Source organism: Ambystoma mexicanum, chromosome 13 (assembly GCF_040938575.1).
Source record: "Ambystoma mexicanum isolate Mex_15411 chromosome 13, UKY_AmexF1_1, whole genome shotgun sequence".
NCBI lineage: Eukaryota > Metazoa > Chordata > Amphibia > Caudata > Ambystomatidae > Ambystoma > Ambystoma mexicanum.
Window position 1 is genome coordinate 47,241,058 of NC_090938.1, and position 18,736 is coordinate 47,259,793.

The 18,736-nt window shown below is 47.8% G+C and overlaps 1 protein-coding gene across 3 annotated transcripts in view; it reads left to right on the top strand.

Moving 5' to 3' along the window:
* Positions 1-18,736, top strand: part of CDK18 (cyclin dependent kinase 18) — a 514,702-nt gene that overhangs the window by 417,450 nt on the left and 78,516 nt on the right. For all 3 annotated transcript variants that reach the window (XR_011282882.1, XR_011282881.1, XM_069633152.1), the window contains exons 12-13: positions 3,125-3,230; positions 9,116-9,158. Coding sequence is in view for 1 of the 3 variants with exons in the window: in XM_069633152.1 (XP_069489253.1) it covers positions 3,125-3,230; positions 9,116-9,158 (149 nt within the window). In the remaining 2 variants the exon portion in view is untranslated. The remainder of the gene's footprint in view (positions 1-3,124; positions 3,231-9,115; positions 9,159-18,736) is intronic.

The window sequence follows — 18,736 nt, forward strand, 5'->3', positions numbered from 1 at the left end:
GGGTTTTAGTGAATAGCAGATAGATGTGTGATGGATTGAAGATGGACTAACTTTTGGGTGAGTAGATGGTTTTGGGTGGAAAGATGAGGAAAGATGTGGTTAGGATGGCTATGGTGGATGGATGGATGGATGGATGGATGGATGGATGGATGGATGGATGGATGGATGGATGGATGGATGGATTGGCCATTGGGTGGTAGGTGGGTTTTGTTGAGGATGGATGCATGGGAGCACTTTAGGATAGGAAAGTGGGCTTGGGTGGATAGAGGAAGATACAGAGGCAAGGTGGATTTATGGACGGGGTGGACTGTTAGATGGGATTTAGTGGACAGAGGGATGATGCAAGGGCAAGATGAATGCATGAATGGATGGATGTGGGATGGATGGGTGCTTTGATGGATGGACTATTGGCTGGCGAGGCGAGTATGGGTGGATAGAGGGAATGCATGTGGGGTGGCTGGATGGGTGGATGGGCTGTTGGGTGGGTAAGAGGATTGGAGTGGATAAAGGCAATCTATGTAGGTTGGATGAATGAATGATGAATGATGTGTAGAGGAGCAATCAAATGCCTCTGCAGGAAGTTCCTCCCCAATCCCACCTGTATGTTGGAGGCCTGAGATTGTGCCATGTTTGATGCCAGCCGTTGGGACCATTCTGCAGCAAACCTTTGAGAAAATGCATCCATTAAGAAAACCCTATCAGATACTCCTGAAGAGATGACCATCTCATGGAGGAAATCTCTGAAGGAATATGAAAAAGAGTAAGAAAAGGAGCTGGTGACGTCACAAGAAGCAAAGTGTGATGCACAGAGAAGACTGGCTGAAGAAGTTATAGGACCCTTATAGAAACTGATGACGAAATAAAGAATTGAGTAAACGTTCATATGCGAAAAGAAGATTGCACGTGTGAAGAGCACTGCAGAAAATGCAAGCCGTTCAATAACTATACAGATGCAGCAACGCAAGAAGATCAAGTAATCTTAGAAGCTGGCTATGAGTAGTGAATAGACTGCAGGCAAAGCCGCCATTGTATGGAAAACTGGACATCAGTGTCATGAATTAGTAAGCTGAGACTCACAGAGAATGAAGGATCGAGAGCTGTGTCACAGCAAAGAATTAGCTGGGATCATGGAAATGAATGGCGAAGCTGCCTGGCCTGGTGTCAAGGCTGAAGCAGCCAAGACTGGTTATCTTTTCTTGAAGGCGGCAACGTGTGAAGCTGAATCATTCCTTGTTAAGGTGCGAAGAAAGAACACCATGTGTGCCAAGTTTTAGTCATACAAGACAATTAAATGCAGCAGAATAGTCCAAATCATGGTCTCTTGTCACATGAGCCAAGGATGGAAATAGAGTTTGCAGAGGAGTTCTAGAACAAGCGATAGTGTTTGCTTGCACTCCCTTATATTCCCAGAGACAAGAATGCACTGCAAAGTTCAAAGTCAATCTTCGTGGCAGAAGGCACGGTTAACCATACACATTGGGCTAATTGGGTGGGGAGGTACAGTCAAGTCCACCTCCTGGCACCTGGGGTATGAGCTTAGGTGCTGCTAGTGAGCCGAATGTTGCAGACTGGGACAGGCGTGCCATCCAATTGTAGCAGGCTATATAACGAAGGGCCTTATAGTTTGAGAGCCAATTATATGCTGTGTACTTAATAAAGTTGAATATGACATGTTTTAAAGGTAGGCATAAGTTGTCCACCTGACAATAGATAGCCAATCACAACCCAACCCCTTATAGAAAGTATACTTAGATGTTCCCCTTGAACCTATCACAATTTGTCGTAGGTTTCTCGTATTTACCACATAGTATGACATCACGTATGACAAATATTTGCTATAGAAATGTCATTTTTTATTAAATACATTGAGCGACTCGAGCGATCGTCTGTTGATGTCCGTTGTAACTCTGTTTTAGACAATTGATATTAAAACGGAAATACATTGCCATCTTCCAGAGTTGGTTCGATTATTTGGTGTTGGAGTTATTCTGCATCCCATCCATTGCATGTGTGTTAACCAAAGGGCTCTAAAAGCTCAGATGGATGGATGGATGAATGCTGGATGCATGGATGTGGGATGGATGGGTGCTTTGATGAATGGATTGTTGGCTGGAGAGGCAAATCTGGGTGAATAGAGGGAACATGTGGGGCGGCTGGATGGGTGGGCTGTTGGGTGGGTAAGAGGGTTTGAGTGGTGGATAAAGGGAAGATAAGTAGGTTGGATGGATGGATGAATGATGGATGAATGACGGATGATGGATGGATGAATGATGGATTGCTGAATGATGGATGTATGAATGAATGGCTGGAAGGCTGGATGGACTATTGTGTGGGTACAAGGGTTTGGGTGAATCCAGGAAAGATATGTAGGTTGGATGAATGGATGAATTAATGGAAGGCTGGATGGACTATTGTGTGGGTTTGAGGGTTTGCGTGGATAGGGGGAGATATGAAGGTTGCATGGATGGATGAATGATGATTGATGAATGATGATTGATGGATGGATGAATGATGGTTGGTTGGATGAATGAATGGATGGAAGGGTGGATGGACTATGGTGTGGGTACGAGGGTTTGGGTGGACGGGGGAAGATATGTAGGTTGGATGAATGGATGAATTAATGGAAGGCTGGATGGACTATTGTGTGGGTTTGAGGGTTTGCGTGGATAGGGGGAGATATGTAGGTATGGATGTATGGATGAATCAATGGATGGAAGGGTGGGTGGACTATTGTGTGGGTACCAGGGTTTGGGTGGATGGAGGGAAGATATGAAGATTGCATGGATAGATGAATGATGATTGATGGATGGATGAATGATGGATGGATGAATGATGGATGAATGACGGATGGATGGATGAATGAATGGTTGGATGATGGGTGTATAGGTAGATAGATGGGCGTGGGGATGTGTCACTGTATTGATGAGCCTGTAGGTCAGGGAATAGCTACGTAAGGTGGATGCATAAAGATGAGTGGGTTGGTAAGTGGGTGGGTGGATACATGACAGATCTATGGACGGGTGAATTTGGGTTGACAGATACATGCTATAGACTCATGCACATTTAAAGTCATGTGGCACGTCCAATGCTTACTGTCTCTTCTACTTTGCTTTCTTCCCATCAGGCACCCCGACAGAGGATATGTGGGCCGGAATAACATCAAACCCCGAATTCAAAGCGTACAACTTCCCCCGGTACAGAAGCCAACCACTCATTAACCACGCACCAAGGTAGGATGTCACTGTGTCCCCCACCGATCCCAGGCGTGCGGGTTTCCAGTCATATGTTCGGGCCCCATTCTAAGTCACTTAACTAACCACTCTCTGGGATTGTGGCAGGGGGCCGGGCTGGGGGATACAGTGAGGCCACTGCTTACAGTTCCATGGCCATTCCAACCACGCTAATACCCGAGGCGACTAATGCAGGAAAAGCCAAGGAAACCCTAAGCCAGGCGTCAGAGTAGAATGCCACTGGACCCCCATTCCAGGGAACATCTCCACAATGGTACCCGGAAACGTCAGGTCCATTGACTGAGCCAATCAAAGGGATCCTGACTGGCATGCCGCTCTGCCTGGGCCAATGGCAGCTGCAGGTCAACCATTCACCTCCATAAAGTGAGTTACCGTAGCTGGACAGTTCAGGGTGGGCACAGCAAGAGGGCAGCAGTAGGAGGCCTTGGCAACAGTGGCATTCACTTTCCATGCTTCTCAGACCTTCTCAAAAGTACAGAATTTAGAAAACATGCAACGTTGTTAAGTACATTCCGCGGCTTAATGTACACTGTTCCTCAAATCTGGGCCTGACTTTCCTGCAACATGGTTTACAGAAAAGAACCTGTAGCCGCCCTGGGGCTGCTGAGTCATGGAGTCAAAAGATACCCGCATGTGGCGATGGCACCTATTGAACACTCAGAGTACAACATCAGCCATGAGGGTGGGTATCGCACAGAGACACTGGTGCAACAGGGACACCTAGTGGCGGCTCAGGGGATGACATCATGCATGTTGGGTATAGCACATGAAGGGATTGAACAGGGACACCAAGTGCCCACACAGAGTATGGCATCAGCCAGGTGTTGAGTGCATCAGCCACAAGGGCGGGTATCGCACAGAGACACTGGCGCATCAGGGACGCATGGTCCCCATTCAGAGTATGGCACTGGAAGAAATCCTGGCAAGGTTGCAAGAGAGCAATTGTCATGTTAGTTATCTCTCAGGCTATGGAAGTGGGCAGAAGGATTGAAGGAGCAGAGCCACTGGTCCATCAGTATCCTCTGTTGGTCACTTAGCAAATACCATTGGTTTGTTGGAAGCACCTAGTGGCCAGTCTCAGTATGACCTTGGTTGAGGTCCTGCAGAGTGTGGACAGATGAGAGTGTAGTGCAAGCGGTGGATGTCCTGCCGGGGGTAGTGAAACACGGGTGCATTATGAGGGGGGTTGTGATTCCATGCAGAATATCGCACTAGGCAAGGTCATAGGAAGATCGGGCAGACATTGCTTCAAGCCTGTGCTGAGATATAGACAGCCGCAGGACCCACGGATGTAGCTGAGATAACAAGTGTCCAATCAGAGAATTATTGTGACAGAGGCACAGAAGGGAGTGTCCAAAGCGAGAAGCAGCCGTGACACACAGTGGCCAGACTGGAATTTACAGAGGCTGGGATACGGAAGGAAGAGGTCAGAAATAAATGAAGCAGTGACACCCAGTGGTCGCTCAGGGAATTACAGTGGTTGGGATACAGCATTGGCCAGGAGGAGACTTATTGTGGCTGAGATACAGACTGCAACTGGCAGAAAGAGATGCAGCAGTGACACCAGATGGTCGCTCAGGGAATTAATGTGGCTGAGGTACAGAAGAAAGTAGACACAAGAGATGCAGCAGTGACACCTAGTGGTCAGTCAGGGAATGAATGTGTCTGAGATAAAGAAGAAAGTAGACACGAGAGATTCAGCAGTGACAGCCAGTGGTCAGTCAGGGAATGAATACAGCTGAGATAAAGAAGAAAGTAGACACGAGAGATTCAGCAGTGACAACCAGTGGTCGGTCAGGGAATTACAGTGGTTGGGATACAGCATTGGCCAGGAGGAGAATTACTGTGGCTGAGATACAGACTGCAACTGGCAGAAAGAGATGCAGCAGTGACACCCAGTGACCAGTCAGTGAATTACTGTGGCTGAGATAGAGAAGAAAGTAGACACGAGAGATTCAGCAGTGACAGCCAGTGGTCAGTCAGGGAATGAATGCAGCTGAGATAGTGAAGAAAGTAGACACAAGAGATACAGCAGTGACACCACGTGGTCGGTCAGGGAATGAATGCGGCTGAGGTACAGAAGAAAGTAGACACAAGAGATGCAGCAGTGACACCCAGTGACCAGTCAGTGAATTACTGTGGCTGAGATAGAGAAGAAATTAGACACAAGAGATGCAGCAGTGACACCCAGTGGTCAGTCAGGGAATTAATGCAGCTGAGATACAGACAAAAGTAGAGCCAAGAGATGCAGTCGTCTCTCCCAGTAAGCAGGCCTTTGATCAGTGGCGGTCGCTTGTATAGGGCGGGGGGGCGCCGCCCCCCCACCCCAGGGCTCCCACCCACAGAGTGTGCAGATAACATTTTGCACACAGCGCAGCGTGCCGGAAAATCGATGTTGCAGAGCGGCAGATTAATTATAAATAAATAATTAATCTGCTGCTCTGCAAAGTTCAGTCTTCAATGTGGCTGGCTGGGCCTGCCACCTTAACACAGGGGCGCGTCCCGTTTTACGGAGATTTTCTCTATTGTAGAGTGCGTGGAGCTGATAGCTCCACGCACTCTACGTAAGCATTCACAATGCAGGAGGCTGGCGGGGCGCTAGAGGGGTGGCCCCGCCAGTATTGATCTGTGCGCAAACAGCGCACCAGGAGGATCTGAACTTACTGTGAGGCGTAGTTCACTGGCTAGCAAGTTTTACTGAAGAATGTCATTGGCTGTTTGTCAGCCAATGACATTGAGTATTATGGGTGAGGTCGGATGATGGCGTGCCACTTTCTCTCACTTTAACGTCTCGTTTATGTTCCATTGTGGGTCGGAACACGCGTGTTTCCAGTAGTGGACCTTGTACGGTGTAGTTGTACAGGTAAGAATGCCTCAATCTTCATTCCTTGGGGATAATTTCTCTGATGATTGGAAAGCGCGGCAGCAGAGGGCCGTGCACTGGAGAGACAAGGGTGATCCTCGCTCTCACACACCAGCTTTGAGGTTATAGGAATGTTTTGATAACGTTTAAAGTTCGTGCACACAACTAATGTAATATACCGTTCCAATGGTATTTGCCATTGATGCTGGCCTCAGAGAATGATGCCAAGTGCGTGACTGTCAAGGGAGGGCCGCACGCTGCTGCACAGTCCTTGTCATGGTGCAATACCGGATTAGTCTTTTTTGTATAGACAGCAGGGCCGGAGAGAGAAACACAAGTTAAAATACTTTAGTTTCTGAAGGCACCCTGGCCCTCATGCGTGCTTCTCTTTGTGTCGCGAGTCCCCGCCCGTCCATTGTGCTGTCTCTGGGGCCTGTCGTTCCAGCCTAAGCCACTTAATATGCTAAAACGAAATGTACACCTTTCGCTTTCTCCTTCTGCCTGGCCGTTTCCAAGAAACGAAAGAAGGAGGCTGCGAGATGTGCATGCCATGTGTGCTTCTACATTCAGCTGGGAGCATTCTGCAAGCTTGGAGTTAGGCGAAATCACACACTTTGCAGTGCTTTTGAAAGTTTCAGTCTCATCATAGTCTTGTCTTGAGCCGGGAGATAATGCATGAAACACTCCTTCAAGGTTCAGGTGCAGGCCAAACAGTGTTTCTGGTGGCAGAATAATTAAAACAAACATACATGACGATGACGCACTTGGAATTTAATGTTTCTGCTGCACAACTAGCAATGCCCCATTCAATATTCATTCAAACCAGTCGGAACGTTTTATATGCATTCCTTTTTAAAAGAGTGTTTTGCTAGCTGAACGAATGCACCTCACAATAATGGTTTGTGTTTGTAGCTACTAAAAGGAATTCCTCTTGCCTTGTTCTATATTGTCGTTGTATGTATTATCATGTTTTCATTTTATGTTTGCACGTGTGTCTTGCATTTAATAACATATTGCCGCAAACCGCGTGTGTGTAATGTTCTCTTTTTAAGAAATGGTCTGCCACACAGCGCTCTGTATTTGCCATTAGCGCATCTAATGGAAACGTGTGCGCAGATAAGTTTGCAGAACTATCAATCAAAAGATTCTTCCCAGTGACATTAGGAACTTACCACTGGCTAGGCTCGGATTGGAATGCAAAATTGTGCTGTGAGCCAGTTTGATGACAAGTTACTTCACTATGCGGCTAGTTGGTTTAGCCAGTGTTGTGGAATACATATCTTTAAAATGTACAATTTGTATCACATTTTATTAAAAAAACTCCCCTTGTGTACTATTCAAACAGTGTCACAAAATGAATGAATTGCCATTTGCAACTGTGGGCCACTTTTTCATTGGTTCCAGAGACAATTTTATGCAACCAGTCTGACCCTGCGCTGGCTCATCCTCGCCTCCGCAGTCCAAGCATGTGTTCTAGGCCTCCCATTGGCACAACACTGAACACCTGACCCGGAACCATCATCTCCTGCAGTAAACCCTGGACCCAGGAGCCCATCAGCCATTCTAGTCCTCAACCATTGTGTGATGGGCACTTAAGGGTGATCGAAACACAGGCCATTTCCTCTGCATGGGGCAACCCGAAACTATCCACTTCTTTGCCAGCCAGCACTCACCTCCGAAGTCCCTGCAGGTGATCCAGGCTTTTGATTGGATCAATCACTCCCAGATACCACCACCTCACACACCATCCAGCCTGTCTGGTTGCCAGAAAAGCGTCTTGCGTGTTGAATCGCCCTCTTCATACCTTGCAGAAGATGGCGATCATTATCTCGATGCAAGTACCCTGACCCTACCTTCACCAGCCTACCACTACCACCTGGACCTCATGAATCAGACTTTAATCTTCACGCACCACACCTGAAGATTCTGACCACCACTGACCTTGATTTTGTTGGTCACGATTAAGCGGTTAAAAAGTAATATTTTAGCTTAGTTCCCCCCCTTTCAGAAAATGCCTAAAATCCCACCTTAGTAAGAGGATGAATGCATATGAATGCCAGTAACAGCATGACATAATGATATTTTTCCATCATTACTGACTATATAATGATGAATTTCTTTATGCATACACCATAGTACCAGCTATTCTCAATACAAGCTGCTGTAAAATACACTACCACACTTGCACACATAAGAATAATGTACCACCATTAGTATGTAAAACCTTGCTTTTTATGTCATATTTTGGTGGGTTTTGGACAGTAAATAGCACATTCTGGAGGCCATTTTTCAAAAATGTTGCGGGGGGAGAACCCCTCCACACCCCCCTTGGGTGGTGTGGGTTCGCGCGCTGCGCGCACTCGCTCGCTCCCAAGTTCACACTGGGAACTTACCGCCCCACCTGCATTAAAACTCACCAGCCGCCACTGCCTTTGATGATTCAATCTTCAGCTTGCTGCTCCCATGATCCCATATGTGCTCTGAGTCTATGCTTAACATCTGCGCCCAGATTCAGTTCAGTCTGTCGCGAGCGCGATACAAATGATTCAAATTCGAGTTCCAGTGGCTAGTCAGTTTATGGCATGTCAGCGAAGCACACATTTGCGTTTTCGGGGAGGGAACTAGGGAGAAAATCTTGAGGGAAAAGCAGCGGCACACTGGAAATGTCCCAAGGAAATAGTCTCCAAAACAAACTCTCCCTCTCCTGTGAACCGCAAAGTTAAATAATTTGCTTAAGGCAGAACGCAGGTGAAGGAAGGAGGGTGGACTAACCACAAGGAGGAACATTAACACATCAAGCAATACATCCAGTGGGCACCAGTCCTCCGCATGTACACATTCAACCCGGCGTCACCTGAGTGTGGCTTTCTATTGGGTGTCTCTGGAAGTGTGGTCATGGTATGGGGTGTGCAAATGGGGATAGCTGATTGCCCCCTCTAAATTCCAGTGTGGGCAGTTGTGAGAGCTCCACCCCATCCTCATCATCTCTTCTCTCCTACAGGCTGGACTCAGAAGGGATAGACCTCCTGGCCTGCCTCCTACTGGTGAGTGAACACAATGCAGTTGCTGATACGGTCTGTTTATTGTTTGCCCACCGAGGGGGTTGCAGGTTCGCGGACCGCACGCGCCAGCTCGGCCTTGCACCCCTCCGAGGTTGATAGCATGAACAACGATTTTGATTTGGTAACTAATGTGTTTTGAATGGACCTTAACAAAAGATTGTCTGGGAACTGTTTGCTAAAAGTCTGTTTCAGGGTTTTTTGCACTAGCTGAGTGGTACTCCCTGGCAAAGGAGGTGGCAGTAAGGAGGAGTGCCTCATAAAGTGCCTCGAAGTAAAATGGTGTGACACGAGGCACTATAAGTAACAGTAAAGTTAAGCATTCAGCTAGCTCAACAGGCCTAGATGAAAGGGGCTAAAGGCAAACACTAGGAGTAAATGTAGCACCAGCACGTAAGCCTGCAAGCTCTGGCTCCCCAGATGTCCTGCAACCTATCTCCCAACCATTGCTAGCCAGCAAAGTCAAAGGAGAGGGGCCATGGAAGTTGCAGTCCAAAACATCTGGAGAGTCCATTATTTCAGGCTCTTGATGTGGACAAAGCTACCGGCGCAGTAGGTTACGTTCAAACTGTACATTTATAAATATTGTAGCGCTTCGAGGTTGTGCTTTTTTTTACCCCAATTACTGTGTGGTAAAAAAGAGAAACACATCATACTAACTAGCCTTTTTTTACATCAAAATATATATTTCATTTTAAAGTGTGAGGTTCTACTTCCAGGGAGTGATATTACGTTCTGAATAAAGATTATATAAATAGAAACTAATCATTCTTATTATTTTAATATGTACTTTTACCAGCTAAACTAGCTAAATCCTAAATAACGATTATAGCTTTTCTGCTACAATTTCGAGCACCTAAATCACTTTTGGGATCGAATTGCTTCCAAACAAAACTTGTGCCTATTGGAGAGGGTTTTTTTGTATAATTGTTCCTCCTATTATTTTTTACTGCATGGCAGATTCTCTACTAAATTTCTCAGGCTAGACTTCCTGCCCCCCTCTACTTGAACTATAGCAAGTTAGCGCCATGAAGCTTAGCTTGCCCTTTGAGGAGCGGAACAACTACTGCACCCGGTGAACACTCATGTGTGGGACAAACATAGACAACTGTACATTGTTCGCTGACTTGCAATTCTCCAATTCTGCCTTGGCAACACAACCCAATTACCCGAAGACATCGGGATATAGCCTCCTGCCTTTGGCAGAACCATGGTACAGCTAGCAGTACCGACGCTCACCCATGCCAGGGCAGGGCATTCTTCCCCTTGCTGCACCCTGCCCTCCCTGTGCTTGTAGCACCCCCCCCCCCCCCGCCCCGGCTTATTTACTTTCCTCCACAGGCTATGGTCTGCATACCCATGGTGGGGGCACACTTGCGAAACCACGGGTAAACCTGGGTGCTCTGAAACTAGTACATGGGTTATTTGACACTGCATAAAAGCCTATTGACATAAGATAAAGCATAATGCAGCCCATTGAAATAGGGCAATCCCAGAATCTGTTCCTGTAAACATGCCCAACACGGGCCGGCAGTGCTGCAGATTGAAAGACAATAAGACCACGAGCAGAGGCCAGGTGGAGAAACATATGTACTAGGGTGACCAGATGTAAGGGTTTTCCCGGGACAGTCCGGGGAAATCACCTGAAGTCCCGGGGACCCGGGAGTTTTTGTTATTTTATAAACCCTGTCTGAGGTTTTGCCTACGGTCCCTTTTTTTGCCGGGCCCTGATTTCGAATTCCTGAAATAGGGTTCCGGCGCAACTCTTCCTGTGCGAATGGGGGAGTGAAATGCTTTTCACGAACCCATTTCCTCCCCCTTCCCCTTCCCGGTGCTCTCCTCCAATGAGAGTAGTGTGCCTGTTACCACACCCGTCTCCCCGCCTGGTGCACTGGGCAGCAACATAGAAGTAGGACTGAAGGTGTATGTGTATTTACTTTAGTCCTACTTCTATTTCCATTGCCCTTCCCGGGTTTTGTTTTTTGAAATCTGGTCACCCTAATATGGACACATATGAAAATTATATTTCCAATTAGAACTGAGGCTGGGGTCTAGAATATCATAGGAACTGGGGCCAAAAAAGGGGAGCTGGAGAACGATATGTCCAATGAACAATTCTAAGGTGACCAACTCCAATGCCTTCATCCTACCCTGGGGGGGTGCTGAAGTGGTCAAATTCAGAGGCCATTGAAAGGATCAGAAGAAGGGGAGTGCTTACTCGGGGACAGGCAGGGCCTGCAGGGGTGTGGGAACGGCAGGGTGCAAACGAACCCATCCTGTGCAGCGCCAGGATCTAGGACACCGTATTCCTTGCATTGCAAAGCTGGAAAGGATGCCGCCGCCATTTTTACAGTAAAGGAGGGGGCAATCCAGGAGTGGCGCGAGAATTAGGGTGACCAACTGTCCCGGATTTCGCGGGATTGTCCGGCAATTATGGACTCAGTCCCGCAGTTTGCAGAGTGGCTATCAGAGTGCCGCCTGCTGCTTTCTTTCTCTGGGCAGCTCTGCAGCCCTGGCTCCTTTTAAGCCTGCAGGTCGAGTTGTAACGCTCGGACACCTGGCTTCATTCAAATGCTAATGGTTTGTTCATGGGGTCCTGAGGGTCATGTTTGCAGTTAAAAATCGTGACCATCACCTCTCAAGGACAAACCATTTGCATTTCAATTAAGCCATGAATTAAGAGTCATTAAAAAAATTAAATCCAAAAAAGGGCCGGGCCAAACGTTGTGACGTCATCGCCGCCTTGTGCACAAGTGTCCTGCGACAGACTATCAAAGAGTTGGCCCCCCTAGCGAGAATCCCAATCAGGCCGCTACAGTGAAGAGCTGGGCTGACACCCTCTGGGCTAAGGACCCAGTTTCAGCTATGGAGGCCCGGCTCAGTGCTCACCCACAGATGCATATAAGCTCCTGCGGCAGGAGGCCTTAGAGGATGATGGTGGGATGGGCGCAGAGCGATGCGGCAGGACTCAGTATTAGGGCTCAGTGCGAGCTGTGTGCGAAGGCATAGCGCTGGGATGCTGTCGTCCGGCTCGGCATTGGGGGCCAGGCCCTGGGTCTCGCTGCTGTAAACTGTGTCGGAGATTTGAGCCACGTTTCAGTTGGTTACCTCTGTGCTGTGTGCTCGGTTCTGGGGCTTTGCGCTGCAGCTCGGTTCCGGGGCTAGGTGTTGTTTGCACTGGCTCAAACGAGGGACTGTATTTGTTTTTCCTTTATCGGCACGCAGCGGGGAGTTTTGAAGCACTTAAGGATGTCCATATTGTTTTTCAGCTCTGGACTAAGATTAGGGTTCTCCTTGAACCTGCTGCTCTGGTTGAACAGGACGGTAGCTTTTCACAAGCTTTTTGCTAGTCTGCCCCAGGTCACTAGACAGCGCCACCCAGTGCATGAGGCAGCCAGGCAATTCCAGTTGTGACATGCTCATCCAGGACTGACTGGGACACTCACCTCTCCCCAGCCCTTCAAAACAGGAGGTGTCTCAGCTGAAAAGGACTCAGAAAGCTAGGATAACTCTCCATGGCAACGCCTGGAGGGGGCGTCTAAGATAACTCGCCATGGCAACGCTTGGAGGGGGTCTAACATAACTCTCCATGGCGACGCCTGGAGGGGGTCTAAGATAACTCTCTATGACAACGCCCGGAGGGGGTCTAAGATAACTCTCCATGGCAACGCCGGGAGGGGGCATCTAAGAAAACTCTCCTTGGCAACGCCTGGAGGGGGTCTAAGATAACTCTCCATGACAAAGCCCGGAGGGGGTCTAAGATAACTCTCCATGGCAACGCTTGGAGGGGGTCTAAGGTAACTCTCCATGGCAACGCCTGGAGGGGGTCTAAGGTAACTCTCCATGGCAACGCCCGGTGAGGGTCTAAGGTAACTGCCCATGGCAACGCCTGGAGGGGGTCTAAGATAACTCTCCATGGCAACGCCTGGAGGGGGCATCTAAGAAAACTCTCCTTGGCAACGCCTGGAGGGGGTCTAAGATAACTCACCATGGCAACACCTGGAGGGGGCATCTAAGATAACTCTCTATGGCAACGCCTGGAGGGAGTCTAAGATAACTCACCATGGCAACGCCTGGAAGGGGCGTCTAAGATAACTCTCCATGGCAACGCTTGGAGGGGGTCTAACATAACTCGCCATGGCGACGCCTGGAGGGGGTCTAAGGTAACTCTCCATGGCAACCCCCAGTGAGGGTCTAAGGTAACTCCCCATGGCAACGCCTGGAGGGGGTCTAAGATAACTCTCCATGGCAACGCCTGGAGGGGGTCTAAGATAACTCACCATGGCAACACCTGGAGGGGGCGTCTAAGATAACTCTCCATGGCAACGCCTGGAGGGGGGTCTAAGATATCTCTCCATGGAAACGCCTGCAGGGGGTCTAAGGTAACTCTCCATGGCAACGTCTGGAGGGCGTCTAAGATAACTCTCCATGGCGACGCCTGGAGGGAGTCTATGGTAACTCTCCATGGCAACACCTGGAGGGGGCGTCTAAGATAACTCTCCATGGCAACGCCTGGAGGTGGTCTAAGATAACTCTCCATGGAAACGCCTGGAGGGGGTGTAAGGTAACTCTCCATGGTGACACCTGGAGGTGGTCTAAGATAACTCTCCATGGCAATGCCTGGAGGGGTTCACGTGATAATGGTGTTTCATGTAATACCTTCGTCAAACCTCGCCTGAATTTGGCTGTTTTTCGCCACAGCTTTTTTCTTAAACCTTTCTCTGCATTGGTGGTACACCCTATAACACTAACCACCACCCCCCCTTCTCCCACGTGCCTCACATTAATGTTTTCCCTAATTTTCACCTGGAATTTGCATTCAAGATTAAACACAAAGCATTGGACCTGCATAGTCTGATCCCCTGCTTACCGACAAATATCCAATTTTTCAAAAATTATGATGATCCCACTATGATAACCTTTTGGTTTAATCTCTGTCCTGGCCCAAGGCCGATTGCCGAGCTGTGCCACTGCGCAGTTCAATAAGAACGCGGAGACAGGGAGACTTACAAGCACATCTTTACTGGCTTTTGCGTAGCTCGTACTGCCCCTTCCTTTTCGCGTCACTTCCCTCCCCACTTCACGGTCCCGCCCACCTCCGGAACTACTAGACTGTTACTGTCCAACACGCTACTGTTAATCTAGCTCTTCAATCAGTCTACGTGGTCTGGTTCTTGCTTGTTGCGGGCAGGCGCCTCATCTCTCCAATATTGCCAGTGGTTCTTCCGGCAACTGGTGATCTGGTTCAGCCACCTCAGAGTCTTCTCCATCACCTTGGTGGGACTCATCCGAAGAGAAGTTGTCCGATCTTTCACATGAGCGGTGTCTTCCTGGTATACCCGCCAGTGTCATTCTCTTGAAGTGTGAGGAATTTCTTGTGAATTGTCATTGATCTCCTTCCGCAGTGACCATCGAGCCTTTCCTTGCCGTTATGATAAGTGGGTCTTCATGGAAGGCAGCCGTGTCCTTGCTGGTCTGCGGCTGTTTGACAATCGCTACCTCCCCTACTTTAAGAGAGCCGTCTTTAGCTATTCTCTTGCCAGCAGCATACATTTTCATGTTCTCCTTGGCCCGTTTGTCCTTTTCATCATCCTTGTATTGATCGCTCTCATCTTGATGCAGCGGTAGCTGGGTACGGATGCTTCTTCCGAACATCACTTCCGCAGGGCATGGCCCTGTTGAGCCATACATTGTGTTACGATAGTCCGCAACATTTGGTGTAGTACCTGCTCATAGGACTGTCCCTTGATATGTGCAATTCGAATTGCCCTCTTCAGATTGCCCATGAAGTGTTCAATCATCCCGTTGGCCTGAGGCCACAGAGGGGTTATTCTTCAATGCTGGAACCCCATGTACTCCACAAAGGTTTTAAAGTTTGACTTGTGAACGGGGGCCCGTTATCCATCTTGACCTGCTGCAGGATACCATACGCCGTAATGATACGGTCCAGCACGGTTATGATGTGATGCGCTGCTGTGGATGACACTATTTGCACCTCTGGGAATCGCAAGTATTCGTCTATGATGGCTTGCACATACATTCTACCCTCTGTAGAGGAGGTCCTAAATATAGCCTGCGCTCCAGTCGCCCATTTTGAAGTACCAGGAACACTCACACCGAAATATGTGATGTATGATGAGCAAATAAACCAGAAGAGTGCCACAGTAGGGCTCTACCCAGTACCTATCAGAAGAACAATGCCTATTGAAGTACCAATAACCAGACAACCATGGCAGTAAGGTACCCATTGAGAAAACCCTACCAGCAAATGAAACGAAATGAAGATTGTTTAAGTACTGTACAGGAAGAACCCACAAAATCCTTAATGAAGGGTGAATGGTGACATCACGAGGGCCCGGACTAACGTACAGATAGAAGACATGACGACCCAAGCATTACACAAAGAGACGAAACGCCAGGAATAAAGATATTGCGAAACTAAAAGAAGAGAACATTGTTGAAATACGAGAGAGATAAGCTGAAAGCATGATAAAGATATTCAACCAGCTAACGCCTGTTCGTATGCTTGGAACGACAAGAAGCTAAAGAAAACAGTGCGGCTTGCTATGCTAAGTAGAAGAATAGAGCGGCAAGCGCCATTGCACATAATCTACCTCAAAACAAAGCACAATATTATAAGTGCGGATCCACTTTGCATAAAAAGCAGAACCTACCCAGGTTATTACAGGCCAAACGCAAGAAGTTTCATATTCTAGCATCAAGAGGAAAAAGGCTGAATCAAAACTCAGCAGAGGCAGCTCGTGCTAGGGAAACCGAGGTCACATAGATAGAAGCTGCAGACAGTAGCTACTTTTAATTGGAGCTAAGAACAGAATATCCTGCATCTGAAGAATAGAGATAAGAAAGCGAATGCAGGTGGCAGGATGAAATGAAAATCAAATGCACAAATGGAGAGAAATGATGCAAATCCATGGTGTACTAGCACGTGACCAGCCGAGTGAAAGGAGGCATGGTTTCACACCTATGCCTGGCACCGGCCCAGACAGAGATATCAAAACTTTTCCCAGACAGAAGATGCAGTTTCGGGGCCAACCACAGTGGACTAATTGACACATAGCCCATAAAGTGATGATTGATTAAAAGAAGGCAGGGTTAGCTAAGGGACATCCTGCACCGGCTGACCATTCTGCATGCTGCTAGGCAAAGTGGAGAGTTATGCATGGGGTTGATGCCAACCCAAACACAGTGGACCAAATAATCTAGGGTCCTATAGTTAGTAGAACCAATGAGACGACATACTTTTAGTGATGTTTACAGTAGTCATTTATGAAGGAAGGGCTTAGATGCCCACCTGACAGTATTTACCCAATCCCCTCACTCCGTTACCATATACAGATATAGCACCTATATTAAAGTTACCTTTTTCCAACCAATAGAATTGCATGTTAACTTTTGAGTGTTACACGTCAGATTATGATGCGTTTTGAGTTTAAAAGTCATGTTTTGTATGACGTTCGAGGGAGTTTAAGTGAGACGGGCTGTCGCACTGCTGTCGATTTCCATGTTTTCACGTTTTTTGTACTTGTCATTAAACTGACTCCCCTTTGCCAAACCACTGAGTTGTCCTTATTGATTGGTGCTGGAGTAAGAAACCCTGCAGCCCCATCCATCTCAAGGTGCCGCTATCTCATTTTAAAGTACTGCAGAGCAAACCCCAACTCTATGGGCCGGCTGGGGATTCTCTCGGTACACCTCGATAGGGCCGAAGAGGTCAGCCACCACAACTTCCCAGACACCTTTTGGAGTTCCTACATGCACAATGGCTCAGGGTGCCTGGTCGGTGTGAGAAGACAACGTGGGACATTCACGCAGTAATTCCTCCACCATTGAGTCGAGCTTCGGGGACCATATTTTTTGTATCAGCATCCTCTTTGTGAGCGATATCCAGCATCTGTTTCCTTAGTCGAGCAGGCACAACCAGTTTATTTCCTTTGAGTAGTAGGTTGTCTTCAGACAGGGCTAGTTCTTCTTTTAGCTGTATCATGCATTCAACGTCTTTCCACACCTCTTCATCTTCCAAGCAACCCTTTTCTTTTGCCTTCTTCCATCTGCCCGTCCGTATTCCCTCGCAGACAATCTGACATTCCTGATCGGCGTCCTCCTCCTGGGTGAGGCATGTGGGGTCAATGCCACGTGGGATGCTTGTTGAATTAAGTACCTGATCTATCTGTCTGCCACTGATGGCTCAGGTGCCTCACTCGGCCTTGGACATAGTCTTGAAGACTTAACCCCCACCTGGTGATGCAGGGTGGCATCTTTGCTTGAGGATTACCATACAGGAATAGCAGAGCCTGGTGGTCCATGACAATCTGGAACGGTTTCCCATAGAAAAAGAAATGAAAATGTTCACAAGCGCAGATTACAGCCAAGCTCTCCTTCTCGGCCAGAGAATAGGCCTGCTCTGTTTTAGACAAGCTCTGGCTGCCGTAAGGGACAATGTGTCTTTTGGGTTGAGTTGTCCTTATTTTTTTGGTCTAGTATAGCTCCAAGCCCTATGGGGATCCCGTCCACTGTTAGTTCTGATTCTCTGTCAGCGTTGAAGTACGCCATGTTTTCAGCATGTCCAAGGTGATTCCTAATGTCCATGAATGCCTGTTGACATTCAGCTTTCCACTTGAGAGATATCCCGTGCTTTGTGAGCGCACAAAGTGGCTCACTGATGGTAGAAAGACCATTGATATATCAAGTACAATATCTTGCAAGCCCTAGAAACGACCTGAGCTCTGAAATATTTGAGGGCGGTGGGATTTTGTTTAGTGCTGTGACCTTTTCCCAGTCGGACATCGTGCCTTTTTTTAACAGAGTGTCTCTTTCCTGAACTCACATTAGTCTTTATTTAAGGTGAGATTTGCTGCCGCCAGCACCATACACACACTGGATAGAGTCTCATCATGTCTTTCCGCATCCGTGCCAAAAACCAGAATGTCATTACTGTAGTTTATACAGTTTGGGATGTGGTTTATTATGTTGTGAATCTCAGCTTCAAATATTTAGGCTGATGATGAAACACCGAACCTCAACCTCTTGTACCGGTAGAGCCTCAGGTGTGTTATGAAAGTCGTGATGCATCTGCTCTCCGGGCTTAGTACCAGTTGGTGGTAGCCTTTTTGTAGATCAAGTTTTAAGAATACTTTTGCCCCATTCAAGTGATGGATAATGTCGGTGATGAGGGGAGCGAGATATCTTTCTCTCTTGATGGCTAGATTGGGCCTTCGCATATCAACGCATATTCGAAAAGTGTCTGATCCCTTTTTTGGCACGGACACTATGGGGGATACCCATGTCCTTGGGTCCCATGGCTGGTTCAATTATGTCTTGCTCGAGGAGTTTGTGGATCTCCTCTTCCATCTGGCGCTGCATGTTTATGGGGGTACCTCTGTAATGCTGCGCCACCGGTGTGACCTCTTCATCGATGTGTAGCTTGATCTGTTAGTTGTGCAGTCTTCCAATGCCCTTGAATAGATTTGCGATACAACTGATTTATTTTGTCTACTGTGTCGGTGTATTTGGGGACCATTAGTTTGTACAGCACGCTAATTAGT